Source organism: Calidris pugnax, unplaced genomic scaffold (assembly GCF_001431845.1).
Source record: "Calidris pugnax isolate Ruff unplaced genomic scaffold, ASM143184v1 scaffold58, whole genome shotgun sequence".
Classification (NCBI taxonomy): domain Eukaryota; kingdom Metazoa; phylum Chordata; class Aves; order Charadriiformes; family Scolopacidae; genus Calidris; species Calidris pugnax.
Window position 1 is genome coordinate 705,678 of NW_015090868.1, and position 20,261 is coordinate 725,938.

At 37.8% G+C, this 20,261-nt stretch overlaps 1 protein-coding gene across 1 annotated transcript in view; it reads right to left on the reverse strand.

Moving 5' to 3' along the window:
- USP46 (ubiquitin specific peptidase 46) overlaps positions 1-20,261 on the reverse strand; it is a 34,042-nt gene that overhangs the window by 11,029 nt on the left and 2,752 nt on the right. Inside the window, exons 2-5 of the mRNA XM_014945589.1 lie at positions 9,775-9,855; positions 8,748-8,961; positions 6,902-7,131; positions 3,361-3,437 (exon numbers count right to left, since the gene is read on the reverse strand). Coding sequence (XP_014801075.1) covers positions 3,361-3,437; positions 6,902-7,131; positions 8,748-8,961; positions 9,775-9,855 — 602 coding nt within the window. The remainder of the gene's footprint in view (positions 1-3,360; positions 3,438-6,901; positions 7,132-8,747; positions 8,962-9,774; positions 9,856-20,261) is intronic.

The window sequence follows — 20,261 nt, forward strand, 5'->3', positions numbered from 1 at the left end:
CCTGACTGTTCTTTTGTTCCTTTGTCTTCTACTTCCACCTGACAGACTGTTACCCTGTTCTACCAAAGCAGGTAAGGCATGGTCATAGCATTTATAAACACTACTAATTTACTTATTCAACACATATTAATTCCTTTTTTGCACCAGGAACAAAACTGGTGGCGTGTTTATATGCAATAACTCTTCCCTTGGGGGAAGGGAGGTCTGTGGGTGAGAATTAGATGCCTTTGCTGCCCTTTAAAACTGCAGCTTCAGTAGCTGTTTCAGCAATTGAGAGTTTTGAGCATGGCATGTCTAATAGATGTTGAACAGTTAAAAATAACAGATCATTGACTGCAGTTCACACAAAGTCTGCATATACAAGAGCTATAGGCTTGAGGAATTTCTCTTTATACCTGCAGAGCTAATTTCCTATTCCATTAACAGGCCAATTTGCATTCTATTTATAAGGTATTTTAACAGAATTTTTAAATACACCTGCTGAAGGTACACTAATTTATCATTGACTGTGCTTCCACAGTCCATGTCTCTACAGCCTTTATGCTATAACGTGAAAGATACCTTCTATTGTTTATGTGTATAAATAAAACAAATATTCTGTTTTAAGAGATGAGAGAATTCTTAGTGGAATGAAAAAGCACAGGCAGAGCACTAGTTAAAAGTCAGGATCAAATGGACTGGTAAACTTTGCAACTCCTAGTGGAAATAAAAATAATGGATATGTACTATATTTGTTATTAGACTTCGATTGCTTCAGGTCCTATAGTCTACCCTGTGGAGTTAGACTACGCCAGAGGCTTGTATTCTTTGGACCTCTTATGTACACAAGGACCTTTTCAATTTGAAAAGCTACAAAAATAACTAAAAAGAACATTTGTCTGTAGTGGCAAAGAAATTAATTCTACTTAAATGTTATCTTGCACAGATATTCTTTAACTTACTTTTTCAAAGCTGTACACAGCAAAGCAGTTGTTAGAAAAAAAAAAAAAGGAAACAGCAAAGGTTCCAAAAAGAGTAATAACTTAATAACTTGGCGAAATCACAAAAGCACTTACACTTTGTTTAATGATGCATAATACCATAGAACAATGAGAGGAAATCTATATTCTAACTGGATATTTGTTTTCTCAACAGAACTAGACGTGCTACTAGTGTACAAGACATTCAGAATAGAGAATAGATGGTAGGTGATGACTCTCTTCCTGTTTAATCTGTAAACCTCCCACCCCAAGAAAAGAAAAACGGGGATTCTTCTTCCCTTTATTTCCAAAAGGAACAATGCCTGTCATTCTGCTGGAGTAAAGGCAGGTACTATACTGGGATATACAAACACGCTTTTGGAGCATCCATTCTTCTAAGGGTTGTGTAGATCTCAGCTGGAATATTGTACCTAATTTTAGGAAATTGCACTTCAAGAAAGATAAGAGTTGGAGAGAGGTTCAATTGGAGAGAAGGCCGCAGGGTAATGAACATGAGCAGAGATCTAGAGAAGATAGCCTGTGAAGGAAAGGTTGAAAGACCTTAGGCTGTTCAACTTTAAAAGAAAGTGATGCCATTCCTCCTGTATGTAAAAGGCTGCTGTTAAGAGGAAGGAGAGCAACCCCTGGCTTATGTCCAGAGTACACAGGGCAAGTAGAAATGGGCTTCAACTGAAACAAGGAAGATTCATGTTACACAGTGGGGAAAACTTGTTAGTGGTAAGAACAGGAAGGACTGGGATAGGCAATTGAGCTACTGCTGCTAAAAGATCTTTTGGAACAGGTTGGACAAGCATCCTGTCTGAGGCGGAGTTATGGGCAACCCTCTTGGGGTCCCTTTCAACTCCCCCATTCACCTGGTGGTTGCAGTAGTGCAGATGCAGATCTTCTACATCGTAAGCTACAGACACTGGCTGTCCAGTAGTAGAAATGCGAGTGGTTTTTTTTTTACTGAAGCACTCTGTCTCTTTGCATAAATGGCCTTTACAAACAAAACATTTCCAGGAAGCTTAACAACTAAGAAATTAAATTAAAAAATTGGAGAAAGTTGAAGGACAGATGGTAACAACAGCAGTTTCTAATAAGTTCACCAGAATAAGCTGTAAGAAAAAGTCAGTGCTCAATCTTATTACTGCATCACAGAACCAAACAACAACTCAGGGCAGAAAGGATCCCAGAAGATGCACACTTCAGCCTCCTTGCATGTCAGTGTGATTTCAACTTGACTTTGAACACCACAGGGAAGAGTAAGTGATGCTGACAAAAACAAGTTCAAAATAGCGGCTGCAGTGAAGAACTTAAAAGGGAGCAAACAAAAGCCTGTAGCACCATTACTGGTTTGACTATTGGTGACCATGAACAGACAGAGACAATGGGGAAAAAAAGAAAGTAATGCACTCCTTTCCAAAGCTACTTGAGGGCTAAGGACTGCTACGGTATCCTACAATGGAACAGAAGCTAAGAAGGAAAATGCTTACTGGATCCAGCACTTTAAAATGTAACTGAAGTTGCTTAGTACAGTCATGGTAACCATGGAGAAATCACTGCTTTCTGACTCAGGAAATGGTTAGTACCTCATATGCTTTCCCTTTCTGTATCTCAGCTTGGGGTGAGATGCCAGGTGACCCTTCCTAGGCATTCCAGAATAACTGTTAAATGCAATTTCAAACTTGGTACCTGGAACTTGAAAGAGTAATTTGACCAATTGATAATCATCACCTTAGAGCTGCAACATACTGTCTTAAATCTAGGTATTGGCTTATTGTACCAATGACAAAACTCCAGATATTTTAAATCTCTCAGAATAATCATCCATGCAAGTCTGAAAACTGTTTGATCTTTATAGTTAAGAGTGTACTAGGAGCAGAACTGAAACTTAGAATAAAAGACTTCTCCCCATTATTTTAGAATGAGACACAGAATAAGAAACTTTTATGGCAGAAAAGTAGATTTTTGAAATCTTATGCCCTCTAGGGACTCTAGCACTGATTCTGCAAAGCACACACTTAACTTTTAATATGCACATAAGTCCTAATCAACAAAGCACTTGAGTAGAAGCTTAAAGATAAGCACACTTAAATCCCTTTGAAGCCAATTATTATTCTGCAGCAATTCTTCCAGATGACAAGGCAATCAATTATTTTGCCCAAGAGATTATTTTTTTTCTTTCAAATGCATACATTGAAAGCAAAAGTGAGTAAAACAATCTGCATTGGTGTATATTTTGTCATTAGAGGAAACATCCAGTTTACAGTCTTTTTCTTCTGTTTTTAGAAAAGCTCAAAACCCAATGTTATTTGACTTCTCTTTTCTGTACTTATTAGACTTGGAAAATTTAGCAAAGTCAGACAGAGCTATCTGCCAAAGAGATGCATTCATTTACCTTAGACAGTGTGTAATTGATGTGTTCTGCTCCACATCAACAGAAAGGTCAAGAAAATCTTCATCTTTGCTACTAACCTGTTGTAAAAAATATACATGTAAAACAGAGACTTAGTAAAATGCCATACATCCAAATGCTGGTTTTATCTATGTGCAAATGCTGAAGATAGAGCAGTTTCTGTAGAAATAAATTACACAAAAATAATTCATTTCAGTGCTTTTAAATTTTTTTCTAGTTCAGCGTGACTACATTTATTAGTAACTCTACCAATCCAGCTTTCATATAATTTAACTTCCATCTGTTCCACTTATCCAAGGCTACCAACCATGGGCCCGTGACCACAGACTACTGTTCATTAAGGGAGGACCATCATCCCCTGTATTAGCTGTGATTGGTGCATTACACATGTTCTCTCGTCACATACAAAGCCTAGTTTCTTATTTTACTGGAATTTTCTTTACCCTTTGTATAATGCATTACAGTATATAATCACTGTTTATGCCCTAGGTAATTATTTCCACTATTATGGATGCAATTAAGATATTTTCCAAATAAGCATCTGTCAAGAAATGTCATATTTAACCCTGTTATGTTTTCTCTACAGTGAGCATTCAAAAGACTGGCTTTATATTTCTGATTGACACAGCTGCAGTTCCCTATTGAATATTGTTCCTGGTAAATAATTTTGATTAAAAAATTAAAAGGTTAAATGTAAAAATGGCAAAGTGATAATGGCAAAAGGGATAATGGCAAAATCATTTCAATTTTGCAAATCTTTTTAGATGGAACAAGAGGAGGAAAAAAAAAATCTAATGAAGAGTTTTTATTTTAAAACAGTAACCTCAAACTATTTCAGAATGACCGATCTTGATTTTTCCTTTGAAAATGATTTTTCATTTAGTGTTTAATCTTGAAGATGAAGTTAAAAAAAAAAAAAGTTATCCAAATGGATAACTATTGTAACCGAGTCAAGAAGACTGCAAAACTACTTACTGCACGTGAGTTTAGTCATATTCATAACAATCAATTCTGTTTATAAAATGCTGTATGAAAACTCTGTGTTTTGCCTCCTATGACTGCATTTTCTTAGAATAACAAAACCAGATGATAGGATCACTGTCCTGTCCTGTATTTCAAATCAAGAACTTCAGTGAGGGGTTGAAGCCACGTTCTGATACACGTCCCTTGTGCTCACATTTCTGCAATTCTATGGATGTCAAATTTATGTGCCACTTCCATCTCATCTCTGCGTTACGTCAGGGATCCCATAAACACGGTGAATACAGCCCTTATCAGTCCAGACAAACACTTTTAGCAGGATGAATTTTGATAGTATCAGAGAGGTACAGAGGCATAACGTGCACCCAATTAAAATGAACGGCAGTTCTTCAAACCAAAATCCTCCCTGAGACATGATTCGACCCACAAGGGACAGGAAACCACAAAACTGGCACCAATCAACTGCAGTATAAACATACAGCTAGAATTTGAAAGATGGAGCAACAAAGCTTCAGAGAACATTGTGTCTCTACGGCTGGAACTACAATTCTGTTCACTGCATATCAAGAAAGAGCTTAAATACTTGGAAAAGTCTTTGGCAAGTATAGCGTTTCATCTGAATACCACAAAGCAGCTCAGAATTTTGTTATTGATTTCAGCACATCAAATATTTACTGAAAGCAGAAGATGAGTTAGTTGGAGCTGGAATAATACAGACCCAAACTAAAGGCAGCTGGAAAACCAGATTCAAACTGCACTCTTTGTAAAGGAGAATAAGAACTGCTGGAATCCAAATGATTTTTCATGCACTACATAGGTATATTTTAGCAAAGGAACATCTTTTAATGCATTTTACTATCTCCCAAAGATTTCAAGATAAAATAATGCAAAAAAAACAAACTGGAAAAAGTATCCTGAGTACTAAACAGTATTTTTGCATTCACAGGAAGCTACAGACAAGTATTCCTACAGCTGCAATACCTAGTGCTATTTTTTCCATAAAGCTTGGTCACTTTGAATTACAAACAGGATATTATGCTGTTTTGCTGTTACCCAAGGACACATCCTGACTTCAGTATGGTTTGTCTGAGTAAATACTGGATATTAATTTAGAATTAGGCCACAACCATTTAGAGATGCTTGCCAGTTGAAAAATCATGTTACCCTTTCATTATTTTAAGTAGCTGTTATTACTTCTGTTTTTATAATGGAAACAGATTAAAGAATTAATTTTCAACGTCTCTCTTTTGTTTTCACTTATATAAGCTTATGCCAAACTTGGTCCAACACCTTTTTCATGTTGACTATCACTGTATCTCTTCCCCTCACCCCCGACCCAAGTTCCTGGAGAAGTCATATTTTCTTGGAGTGCAGAACTATTCTTTATGATTAGAAATATTGGACTATGTTCTTTTATTCATATGGTAGAGCATGGGTAGGGTTTATCCCAGCTAACTTCAACTCTCTAAAGTTAGGTATGTAACCTCAGCTTGCTGTCTGAAGGTACCTTCTCTGGGCACCTTCTCCCCTCTTAATGCAGATAATCTAAAGCTGCATTTTCTTTAGAGGAAGGCCTTGGTGGTAGTACTGCTCTGAGTTCAAAGCACATTATTCTTAGGCCAGATCACTTTGCTGGCCCAGCTCACAGCATTGCTGCACCAACAACTGCAACAGCTCAGTAGCACCGTGGAGCCTTATGGAGCAGAATACCTGATACTGCTAAAAACTTTCTTTTTCATGAAACAGCTGAGAGTTGGATGGCGAGAGCTTCCTGCAGGAGCTCTTTGCAACATCCATCATCTACAGAAGGAGCTGAGAAAAAACTAGTTCATCCTTGACACCTACCTTTTACAAAGCAAAGGTTAGGTGAGGTTAATTCCAACCTTTTTGGAAAGTCAGTGCCACTGTTCTTGCCAAAACAGATTTTTTTTCTGTCTGTGTTACTCTTTCAACATAGCAACCTCACAGAGAGAAACTTTTTAAATTATTATTATAATTTCTTTTCCCTTGAAGTAGGAGTATGTGATTGAAAACCACAGAACTTGACAGGAGACTTATCAGGTTTCCTAATTAAAAGTAATTTTTACTTATGCTTCAAACGTAAGAGACTTCAAACTAGCAGCATCCTCGAGAAAATATTAGGGAGATAAAAGAAAATATATGGTTTGTTAATAACAAACCCTCAATATGCCAGTCACATTCTTAGGACAAATTCATCTTAACATTTCACATATATCATGTAATAGTGATATAAATATCTTCTCCCAAAGCTACCATAATAAGGAAGGGTATTGATTAATTTGAAAAGGTTTCAACTGTAGAGGTATGCATTAGGACAGCAAAACTTGGCACAGGTTAGCCAAGTAATGCTTAGAAAAATAAATTTTTAGAAAAGAATATACTCACTTCAAGAAGTAAAGTCTACAGGAATATCCACAATTCTCAGATGTCTGAAAAGATTCATATATTTATATATATAAAATGTATCTATCTATTAATGGGCAACAACCAAAAAAAAAAAAAAAGCTCTCTCAATGCTTACGGTTTCACAGTTCAAACATCTAGTTTCGTTAGTCAGTGTTCCCTGAAAAATCTCATGCACCCAGGTGAGTTCTTGTTTGTTGTTCTCTTCAGCTTCGTTCATGTTGCCGTTTTTCAGTTTCCCATTTTGCTTTTCCTGTTTCTTCTCCTCCTGCAAGATGTCTGCGATGGTGTTGAGCAGGTAATTTAAAAACTCATGTGCGTCCTGCTGCATGTAGTTGTCAAAGAGATCTGTGAAGAAGAGAGTAGAGATTTCTAAAGCTGAGCATATCCTTTCCTTCAGGAAAGCAAACTAAATTTATTATTTATTTCCAAATACATATACTGGCCCTTGTTTAGCACAGTATTTGGAATCGTGCCAAAGAAGACCAATTTTGCAGTCACACTGGCTTCAGGGAAGCTACTTTGGGGGAAAGCTTCATATCATCTAAGTTTAGCTGCCTGAAAGGTTACGCTTTCCTTTGGAGCTGGTTGTGTAGGCTCCCACTACAGTCAATGAAGAAAGCAAGAGGGTGACTCATCCCAAATTAATTCCTTAGACTAGATGTCTAACTTTAGGCAGCAGTGACTCCCACCAGTATATTCCAAGTCCCTCAGACACTTAGGAGCATCACAGAGTTTGGATGGTAAGACACACAGAATCACAGAATCATTTAGGTTGGGAAAGACCTTTAAGATCATCGAGTCCAACCATCAACCTAACACTGCCAAAACCACCACTAAACCATGTCCCTAAGCACCATATTACATGTCTTTTTACATGGCTGTGGAAAGTGAAGACATGGGATGGAGTTGAAGAAAAAAGAATCTGTTTTCCCAAAGAAATGTGTATTTTTATTCTTCTGCTCCCGAAAAAGCCCATGTGGATTTCCTCAGAAAATATTGCACAGATCCTTTGGCTTTGCAGTGTCTAGCCTGGACACATAAGCAGGTTAATACACACCGAGTCTGGCCCTAATTTAAAAAAGCTGAAAACATAAGATCCAATCCCTAAAAGTGATCCCCAGCAGTGTGGGGGCATTTATCACTAGCTGACTCAGAGCTAACTTTGTCACGCTTTCAAACGCATGCCCTGGAATGAACAGTCTGCACATTTATATGCTGTCACCAGGAAGCAATTTCTTCCAGGTGTTTCACTGGTACTTTGTCTCTTCATTCAGAGCTCCCCTGTTTCTAAGCATACCACCCACACTGATATGAACCCAGGCCAAAATGGAGCTGTGTGGCAGGTTTCCTTATTTCAAGATGTTCTTCATATCCCTTAGACAGAACTACTACAAGATTAGGCACACGTTGTTGCCAAGCTAATGCTCAAAAAAGGCCTGATGCTTCACAAAGTAAGCCTGTGCCCACTGCTTCTAAGAACAAGAGCAGCAGTTGGTGTGGGGTCCACTGAACGCCCCCACGTACATACAGTTACCTGTCCTCCAGGGTGGCTTGGACTAGTGGTGGCTGTAGCTTTCCTAGGTCACACAGTTTCTATACTGCCAATCTCCCTCAATGTTTCTCTCTGCCATACCCCACAAAAAAATAACTAAAAAATTACAGCAGCGTCTCGCCCTGTTCCCAGCCCCAGCTCACTGTGCAGTGTGGTCTGTCCCACCGTCCTCTGAAAACATCATTAATTCATGCACTTCTGGGAACTTATGAAACCTGGTACAGTTATTTCAAGCATAATATTATGTACACGGATACTAAAATATTAATATCTAAACCCCCAAAAGTACTAAAAGCAATTTACAACTCTAACCTGAACATCTGATTAATACGACCACATTGCCCAGAACTTATTTATACTTTCCTGATCGATGTATGAAAGTCTAAGAGGATTCCAGTTTTACACTTACCGTTCTCTTTTCGTAACCTTGATATGAACTTCTTTGGTGGAATGACTCCAACTTTCTTCTTCTGAGTAGCGATACTGTGGAAAAGATCTGCCAGGCACGTCAAGAGATTTTCCTTCTTTTTCTGTTGGGCCTTGTATGATAATACATTTTCCCGAAACGGCCGGCAAAAATACAATGCCTGCAGCACGGAGTTGCAGTAGCAGGTGTTCCCAAACTGCCATGTAAAATTAAAAACAATCTTAATCCCTGTGCATCACAATAAAACTAGTTGCTTCGTTCAACTTCTGGCTTCTGTGCCCCTGTCACATACCAGTTATTTTGCCATGCAGCTGCTGTAGGAGTATATTTCCACACCCACCCCTGACAATTCACAGAAAAAAACCCTATGGTGTTCTAAATTAACCAGGATACAAAGTAAAAGTTTCCACTTGCAAGAGATATATTTATTGTAGTGGATCTCGTTAAGCTTCTTTCCACATATTAATACACTCTTGCTGGGCTCTATCTTACTGCTCAGTGGCAGAATGACTGATGTTTTCAATGGAAAGAATTACTATATCTGTTTTATTTATATGGGAATAACAAGTGATTAAACTGCCTTCTCACTCATTCTTTTCTTAGATAAAAAAGCTCCTCCTAAGAGAGTCCTCAGTGCAAATTGCTGTACCTGCTGTATACTTGTCCATACTTCCACCATTTCCTCCCTCACATTTCATAGCTAAAATAGACTTTTAACTTCATTGAAGTGTAAGTTCTAATTCCTGGAAACATTCATAGAACAGTAACCGTTTTCTCTGGGGGCGTAGGAAGCTATCTTCAAACATCTGATACAGCTTTGCAACCCACTTTGCCTGAAACTGGAACATGAACAGCACTTTTTCAAAAAGAAAAAGAAAATCCTACCTTAGAGCAGGACTGGGGGTGAAAGAAAAAAACAAAACAAAACAAAAAACCAAGGAAACCAAAGTTCAAGTAACGTTAAAGCCAGGGTTCTGTATTTGGTTTGCCTACTGAAAATGGTACTTACATTGACCAATCCAAAGTAGTGTTCATTGATTGGAAACTGCTCTGGGCCAATGTCTTTTTCCAGAGCAGAGGCATTGGTGCCCTATGAAAAAAGAGGGAAGAAATTATTTAGAATGCTAAGGTTCTAAAATGAAGTTATGGACAGCATCAAGACAGAAACTCATTTTTTCCTTTCAGCTACAATTAGCCAAGTTAAATCTGTCTTATTAGTGGGCAAGCACGACAGCCACACGAGCCAATAAAAATATTTGCAGTTCTAGGTAGTGGAATTGGCCTGACCAGGACACCCTAGTTATGGCTGATTAGAAGTGAACAGGTCACAACAACAGTGGTTCTCCCCATACCTACCTCCTCCTTATTTTTACTGTGTACGTGAACAGCTGGATCCCATTACCCTCTCGCCTCATAAAGATACTTGTTGATCTTCAGCAAAACCCTGAAGTTATCTTGGATAAACCAGTTCCTAAATGTAAGGCAGATTTTCTAAGCATTTTTGAAACTCCTCTGAATCCCTTCTAATTCGTCAGCGGCCTTTAACAATACCTGGGCTCCAGACTGGCACCCAGTTCTAGTAACAACATCACAAATGCTAAAATCAAGTGTAATATATCTACAATTTTGTCCCTATCTAACGTTGAAGGGTGCATAAGCCCAAGCACTATTACATCTCTCAGTCACTGCCTCGGTGTGGCAAGTTATGTTCAGCTGTATCTTCACTCCAACAGCAAAATTGCTTTCACAACTACTGGTCTGTGAAGTACAAACACTCATTTCGTATGTTACCTGTAGTTTTCCTATATTAAAATGCCCATTTTTAAACAAGCTTAGATTGCCAACCAAGCTAGATTGCTGCCAAAGCAAATGTCATCACTCCTATCCGCTCTATAAAAGCATATGGATCCCTGTAGGACCTCACAAAAAATGCTGTATTTGGACAAGTATTCCCTATGTACATTTATTTAAGACCTATAAGTTAGCCAATTTTAAATCTGAGTGATAATTGCTTTACTGACATCATACATTTATTTCCTTACTGAGCATGCTCAGCAGTGTGAAGCATTAATATACTATGCCCTGGAATTTCCATCACACATGAACAGCACAGTTGGTTGACCTTCATAAAACCATTCAAAATGCCCCTGTAAACATGCCAACACGTAAAACACCTGAAAATTTATTTCCTGTGTTCCTGAGGCTTGTTCAATATATCACTTGCTCAGAGACTTCATCAGCTAAAATTTTCAAAGTTACTGGTAATCAAATTCAATAATTCTGGTGTCCCTTCCCCATTTTCTCCCCAAAGCCTGCCTTGTGTTTCCTCACTCCACCTACCATCACCACTGCTTGCTATGTTAGATTATTATTTCATGTCAACTCATCAAATGAAGATGATTTTAGTCAACAGAATCAGTGGTGTGAAACTCAGCACAGGTGCTCATTGCGAATTTGTAAGTCTTGAAAGTAAAACAGCTCCTTCAAGTTGGCAGCTTCCAAAAATCATCTCCAAAGATTTTGTATTTCACATCCCCTTATCAGATCTCCTTGCTCTCTCTCCCGTTCTCTCACACACAGCAGATTGCTCAGACCAAATCTGTGTGATTTCCCAGACATTCCCTTCGAGACTGAAGCACTTACCTACACAAGGCTCTATGCAAAGCTTAAGGGACACGTTATATGTCCTCACTGGGCTCAGTGAGCAACTTCGAAAAAAGAATGATCTTTACAAATCAATTATTGGCTACCTTTCAACAGAGATGAGAGTGATACCTGCTTTGGCAAGCGAGTTGGACTAGATGATCTCCAAAGGTCCCTTCTTCCAACCCCTACCATTCTGTGATTCTGTGATATTTATGTAAGTTCCATACATTAGTTACTTTGCTTGAAAAGTCAGCCTTGTCAAAAATGTATAAATTCAGCAAAGCATCCAACTTCCCGAGAGCAAACTGTTAGACATTTGCCTATCTGATATTAAGAGTAGAGCAAACAGCCAGTGTTACCCTCAAAACCTTGTCTGATAAAAGAAAAAACATGACCACAGCTTCTGAGAAAACCATCTTCATGTTAATACTCATTGTACAGCACTAAGATCAAAGCAAAGGTTTTCTTCGATAACCATTTTAGCATTGAAATCAAGGTCCCTAAAATAAGAACAAAATCAATATTTTTCCTGTTTTGCAGGATGTATTTTCCACACCGAAAAAAAAATGTCCCTCTAGAATTCACGAAAAATAGTATCTCTGAAAAGTAACCTCCTACTCTTTCATAAACTACAGGTTTGTGTGTGCTGTAACACAAGTAGAATGCAAGTGCTCTGCTAACTAGTTGCTCCTACATTACTCATTTGCCTTTCCTCCAGGGCCAGGGTTTCTTACTTCAGAGGATGCCAGATGGTTTGACAAATCCTCTCTAGTATTTAAATTGTCTTGTAAATATTGTGAGAAAGAGCAAGAATCAGGATTTACCAAACAAAATTATCACTGAAAACCAAACAAATCCACAACGTGCACTAACTGATCTTCATGTGAAAGCTATACATTGCATGGAAATTTCCGAAGTACGTGCTGCTGAAACAACATATGCTTAGTGACAGCTCCTCACAGAGCTTTTCCTCTCCAAAACCAGGTCTTGGCTGTTGCAAATATAAAACTAAACACTGTGTGCCAGTTCCCCAATAAAACGGAGAGGTTAAATTCAGTCTTTGAGTAAGCTGACATAACTCCCATGGACTTCATTAGGAATTGTGCCTTCTTATATCAAGGGCAATTTCAGTCTGGTTTATTTTAAGGTCTCCAAAAAGATACTGTTAAATTCATCGAAAAAGAAGAGTAAGAAAACAGGTAAGAAGCACAGAGACTTAATACTTCAAAGGAGGATATATTTCTTACATAGAGAAAAAAAAAATGTAGACAGACTAGTAAACTCAAACCATGCCAAGCTGCATATATATTACATGTTTTGCATAAGAAGTCTTCTCAAGGAGCAGTTAACATGATGGCAGAAGAAAGTATTGGAATTTTTTCCAACCAAGCTATACCAGAAACTGTACACCCAAGTCAGATTTAAAATGGAAAAAATATGTTATTAAAAATGTGTTAAAAATTATTAAGAACTCAGTTTAAACCAACCATATCAAATACAGAAAACATGCCAGCCAACTGGGGTTAATCTACATCAAAAATCAACCATGACTCTTTAACAGTTTTAAGCATGGTTGTGTTTGTTCCCACTCCCAGCAAGTCATTTTGGTCATTTCTGCAGTGAAAATCTGCTCAAACATTTTTAATGCAATCCATTCTCTACGGTTTTATAAATGGCCCTCTGCTTCAGTAAGGAGAAATACCCCACCACAGCTGAATCTACTGGAGTTTCATAAAAACCAGCAAGAATGGCAGCACGGCCACAGAGCCGAAATGAGGAGAGACCACATGAGTCAGTGAACTGGGATCTGGGACTAATAAATAAATTCATATCAGGGTATAGAGACAATAAAGGAGAAGGAGACTGGCTCTTTCTTAAAAGAGGAGGCTAATGAAGGAAAAGCAACAAAGTGACTGTGGTGGCCAGACCTTATGAGAACTAGGTCAATGTAGAAACTCCTACTGTGTATTCTGTGGTGTTGGTGAACCTTGATTTCTCTGAAGTTTTACCACTTCATTCAACAATCAGTATTCAGCCCTTATAAAATGGCAAAGACATACAGTTGGGAGACGTAGCCAAGCATGGGTCAATTCAGGCTAAGCCAAGATTTCTACCACAGCGTCGCTCAAAAAACATTCTGGCCATATGACCTATATTTTTTGCTTTTGTTATTTTGCTTTAGGCCTTTCAGGCCTTTCTAGGCCTGACAGTTTTCTTTTCAACTGAAATTTCTGATAATGTTGCTAAGAGTTTGTGTTTTGCATCACATGAAACAGATTAAGTAAAAAACCCTCATGTTCCTTTGCACTTTAGCGTGTAAATAAAATAACAGTGCAGGGGGAAAATAAAGAAATCAGCTTAGATGATTAAATCACATACAGCAAAATAACCTAAATACAATTATTCTGTGAAGGATGAGAAATAGAATAGAGCTAATATGAAAGATACAGAAGACGGAAAATTGGACTAGAATTTCTAGTGTGATGAAGCTATAGAATGGGCACTAACTTTCTAGAAATATGCATGTGCTTAATTTAAAGTAAATAAGTACAGTAAAGAAATTAGGACATTTCATAAGTCACCTATGGAAAACCTATTAAATAAATATCGCCAAACAGAAACATAGTATGAATAACCATCAAACAATAAAATACCAAATAAGAAATAACAAGAAATATCTTGTGCACAAGAAAATCTAAGAAATGTAAGAAAAAACACATAAAAATTGAATTATGAAAACAGAAATTTAACAAGTATGTAAAGATCAGGGACCAATGAAAGATTGCTGGTCAATGAGGAAGGGCTTCAGATCATATACAGCTGTGAACTAGATTAGTTTTTCTTAGTATTCAGGGAAAGTGAGAGCAATGGGCTAGAAATAGACTTGTTTCCTGAAGGGAGAAACTGAAGACTTAAGACAAACTCAGGCTGACGTCTGGGCTAGTAGAAGAGAAATTAGAATTAAAATAGAAATGGCTTCAGGGCCAGGCAGCCTGAGTTTCAGGATTTTGGAAGCCAGAGCATAAGGGATGGAAGAAGATAAAGAAAGATGTGGAAGGCCCCCTGGCCAACAAATGGCAGTCATGAATAACTCAGAGGAAGTGATTGTAAATAAAATCCAAACTTAGCTCCCAGAAGCAACACAAAGAAAACGAGAGTAAGAGAAGAGCAAGCAACATCACACCACGCAGTACATGTGCAACTTTTTCCAATAGATACACCACCTATCCGCAGTGTTGAACTTCAGTTATCCTCAGGGACAACCTCATCTTTCAGAGAGGTACGGGGAACAATTGGAATAGCTGAACCAGCCTGCTTCCAAACTCATAGATATTAAATGTCAAACCTGAAATGTTTCTGCAATTTTTAAAGTGCAAACCCACAAGATGGTTGAATTTAATCAGATTAGTTTGGTTTTTTTTCTTTCTGCAAAGAAATTATTTATTGTTCCTCCAGCAGAGTTATTTTGGGATTTTGTTGCCACAAGATAAAAGAGGAAAGAGAGGATGCTATGAAAAATGTAGGGGATTAGAGTAAACAGTAAGAGGATATTGGCTGACCTAAACCCCATGGTGTACTCATGTTTTTGAAGAAAAGGTGATTTAAGACAATGTATCTAAATAAATTATTTTTGTGCCTTTTTTCCAAAGAGTTTTCTGATCATTAAGGTGAATTACAACAGCTTGAAAGGAGATGTCTAGCTTGCTTTTTGCTGGATGCACTAAACCGTCTCTAATCACAGATCTAAGTATTACATATACCATAAATAACTGCAGCTTTTCACTCTGTGGTTACCAAGAAACAGATAGAAATTCAGAGGCCTGAAATCCTGAATCACTTAAAATCTTGGACAAAGTATTTAAGGCACTTAGTCTTATATAACTTAAAGTGTTGAGTGCGTTTTCTCAAAGCACAAAGCATCCATGTACTGGAAGTGAGGTTCTAGTGGTGTGTTACAGGTTCAGTACCTAAGTCCATAAGTAAGTTTTTAAAAATATTAATCTTTGAAGTTTTCATGATTTACCAAACTGCAACTCAGTATTCTCTCTGAGCATGAGTCTGTCTCCATTCCCAGCTTAATTGTTCTTGGATTAGTGACACTCAGGCTTTTGCTGGAACAAGTAGCAAAAACATTTTTTTTTGGCCAGTTTCCATCTTTGGAACACATAACCTCAAGATGGCCTCACCAGTGAAAAAAAGACTGAGGTTCGCTTACAGACTATAATTTCTTCAATAACATTTTTGTCTGGGCCACCCAGAGTGCATATGTGGTGCCTCAGAGCATTCTGAAGGCAAGACACCTTCTAGACTTCATCACAGCTGCACCAGCTGGGGTACTCTTTGATAACCCGGAGACAGAAGAAAGAACATCTTCATTAAATCTCAATACATGAGTTGTGAGTACTGCAGTTATGTTGTAGGACAGGTTTATAATAAAAAATTATTTTTGAAATCAATTTTTGACTTTTTTTTTTTTTTTAATTTTAGAAAAATGCTCTAAAACCTGTTGAAATTCAGCTGAGACAAGTCCAAGATTCCGGACATGAAGAGAATCACCTGTACATGTACAGAATGGGAAACAGCTGACTAAAGGAGGAGAGAAAAGAAAAAAGTCTGGAGACCACAGTGTAGTGTAAGATGAGTAAGCATCAGTTATGCAGTGCTATTTCAAAAAAAACCAAAACCAACAAACTCCAGAACAACAACAAATGTCAACCACATAATGAAATTCTTACAGACAGGAGTCTACTAAGTAGTAATTTTCCTGTTTAACTTGTCACTGGTAAGACTTCAGCAGGACCTTATGTCCAGGTTTGGGTGCTGGGTTTTGAGAAAGATGAAAATAACTGTAGACAATTCAAAAGGCAGCAGTCAAAATGAAAAACACAACTCTAGGGAAAAATGACCTGTAAAAAAAAGGGTTGAGCGGGGTTGTGTTGAATAAGACAGAAAGGTCTGTGGCAGGGCATGACAATATTTTCAAGTATACAGCTTTTTATAGAAAGGAACTAGTCCATTCTTGATCTCAAGGGTGAACAGGATGAGAAGTACCAAGTTCAAACTACAGTAATGTACATTCAGGTAAGAAATTAGGAAACACTCTGGCATAAGGACAGTGAAGCATTGGTAATACCTTTCTAGACTGCCTAGAGAGACGTGGTCACTGTTACTGGAAATTTTCAAGTTAGACAGACATACATCAGAAATAACACAGGTTTATGAAATGGAATTCCAGTGGACAGTTGGAGACTTTACTGTCATAGGACAGTTGAGATGCAACTATTACTAGGTCATTAATTGTGAAATGAAATTAAATCACCACATCACAGTATTCAATAATGGCTGGTTTGAAGCCGTCAGCACAGCAGCCCTCTCTGCAAAGGCTGAGAATGCCCAAGAACATGTTTATAGTGCATGGTGGAGATACAGGCTCATTTCTCCCCCCGAGGTACTGATACGCTGTGGTGTTAAGAGTATATAATGTACATAATTGTAAATAAGTGTATCTACCAAACAGCCAAACAAGGATACTTCCTTGAGGAAAGGAAGATCAGCAGAAGGGATTTTGCTGTCTGCATCTCTGGCCAAGATTTATACTCCACAGACTGTAGCTCTTCAAGCCCATCAGAACCTCACCTCCTCCATGGCACTTGCCCACCACACACAGTTAATCAGGGTCCAGAGTCTGCTTTTAATTCCTTCTCTTCTGCAATTCAGACTCACTCAGCCTTGCTGAGCTGTAATTAAGAGGTTTCTTTGTTAAGGTATTTAGCATAACCACTGGTTTGCTCTTAATTCAGCAACTTGAAGCCACAGACTATATGCATCTAAAATAAACACACTCTACACTACACATTGCATTCATTAATTGCCCTGTTGTGTTTATCTTCTAAACAACTATTAAGTGCATGATAACACCTTTACACATGCAAGACAAGTCTTAGTCATTAGTCCAGGTTATACATGGGAAATCACATATTAGGATGTTTCTCACTTCGCATATCCTTCTGTATCTGATATAAGAAAATATCTTTTGTGGACTTTTGTTTATCTTTTGATGGAATACGTGCTTACTGCTTGTGAGTCCAGTACCTATTTGTCAGCCATACTCTCAAATTTCTAATTTACTCCAGAAAGGTGTTACAATAATTAGACTTTCTCTAATTTGTTCATATTTTTGTTTTTATATTTTCTAAATATGTCATACTGAAATCAGCCACTCGAGAATAGGCTTCTAAAACTGCATTGCTTGAACTGCCTGTAACTAATCTTTTCCTTTTAATCTGTTTTCCTTTATCAATCTAAATATGCCTTCAGATAGCTGTTTTACTGTCCTGAAATTGATTTATTCTGCCTTAATCTCTGCTTATGAGAAGTTTTAAAAGTTATGAAGGAATATACGCTGCAGGTTGTCCAAATGAATACATCCAGTTGAAAGTCATTGTGATCAATTCTGTAATCCAATAACACTCCTATTGTACAAAGTAGAGCTTGGCTATTTTTACAGCATTACAATTGTAATTTTTTCATATCAAGCGTTTTCCAATTCTATGTTTGCAGTTTGAGCCCTCATTCTGCCAATGCCCTATATTCAAACAAATCCTACGAGTCTCTAAACCCATGACATTAAAATCAAACAAACAAACATGAAATCCAATAGTTAGTCTTATTTGCTTCCTGAATGTAGAGACTGCCATGTATTTATGTTTTTCTCTACAACTAGGTTCTAGGATGGTTAGGAACTTTTTTTTTTGTTTTAAAAATGAAAGCTGAAATTCACAGGTACTCACATAATTCCTCGTGAATTGTGTGAATGTTTTCCTGAAGAAAAACACCAATTGTTATGATACTCATAGAGACTATGAGAAGAACAGGCAACATGAAAGCCCCATTAAGAAAAACCAAAATTAATTGGAGGAACTGCAACTTTTTTTTCCAAAGGATATCTATACAACAACCACCAGGAGCAACTGTGAGGTGTCTCAGGTGATACCTTGTATCAGAAGCCATCCAAATGTGTTCAGAATGCCCCATTTATTAAATTGTCAGAGCACTCTGAAGCACAGATCAGATTATTTGAAATACTATTAAAAATTATGAAAGAGGGGGGCTTAATACCTGTTCTCAGCAGAATATTAAAAGGTATTTAGGAGAAATATGGTCCACAGAGCTTGTAAGCAATCTCTGTAAAAATATATGTCAATACATTGTGAAACTGTTAGATGTCCTTCACTGCACATGACCATAATATCCCTAGGCCACAGCTGCAGCATGAGCTTAACTCAGAACTCAAGCCAGTACCAAAAGCTCATCAACAGAGAAACATACTGCAGAGATTTCAGTAAGCAACAATCTTAAAACGCCAGCGTGCCTATCTACCCTTGAACCAGCATTTTGTACTTGAGCCAACGTGTTATCTCACAGAAACAACACCAAAGAGGATTACAGCATCCTACATCCCTAGTTTGTGTCTACAAGAGTTACATGGCACTGGGCGTTGGTGTTGCCTCAAATAGGGTTTCTTCAGTATATCCTATGTTTCTTCACTTCTACTGTTCTACATAAAAGCAGATGATTGACCATTGTATATCTCCTTCTGTGGCAAACTTGGTGTACAAACAGAGTGGATGAACTTTCCCAGTGTCTGAAAGGAAAGCAAGAGAAACATCTTGGGGACTAGACCTGGCTTTTCAGTGAGGGTGGCCACTGTACCCACAAAAAAGTGCCACTGATTCCTTCAGGCACAGTCGTCTTCATCCCCTCCCCCCCAGCAGAACAAGTTTTAGCTCTTTGGTCTCATTAACCAAATCAGTGAATAATAACTAGCACTACTGCTATTATAACTAGGGGGACAAAACTGGTAAAAGACAATAGAGGAATTCTGTTTGTTCTAGAAGTTGTGCATTTGAATATTTACTACAAATAAATGTGCCAAGTGGAAAACTTGCACTTAACATTTTTTCTTACTGCTTGGTTCCTACTGTGTCTGCCTGAGCATGTGAGAGCTTACCCAGTGAATATATGGTACTAGATCTCTTTTGTAAGCAAGTTAAATATTGTCCCTGGCTTCCTTGCCTCACTGCACTTGTTTTGATCCTTCCTGGAAAAGACTGAATCTCTACCATCTTCAGGAGACCAAAATTACAACCTGAGATACTAGACCTCGGGCAGTCAATTAAATAGCAAACACACATCCTAAAATGCTGACTAGCCAGGTTCCCTTGAGCTAAATTCATTCAGCTAAATTTCATCTATTTTCCCCCTTCAGGACATGAAAGTACTTGGACAAACAAACACAAAAAACTTTGTCAAGAAAGGACTACTATTGAAAACATAACATACTATGTTGCATTAAAGAAGGACAAGCACTTCAGGACCAATTCCTCCCTCCGTCTCTCTCTTCCTGCCCCATCTCACCCCCCACCTCCTGAAAATACAAGGCATTATCATTTCTGTTTTTGCAAAAGTGACGAAAAAAAAAATCTCTGTGAATACTCTCAAGTGGAACAGGAATGGAGAAAGATAAAGAGGAACAAATCTTTTTTTTTCATTAATGTGTTCAACCAGGTTAAACTACTTAGAAACATACTAGCATGCAGCATTATATACCAAAACATATTATATTACCTAAGAATTATGTGCCTATTTCTTAATCCACAAATTATAAGTAGTTCGTCAAGCACTATGTTAAAGTGCAGGAAAAAGGTCTGGGAAGTAACATCTTCCTCTGGTAAATTTCTACAGATGCCCTAAATCGAACTAGCACTGCAAATATTCAGGTTCTACATAAGTGAAAGGTTTTCTTAGATACCTTTAACCTTCAAAAGTCCCATTCTTCTTGGAGGATTG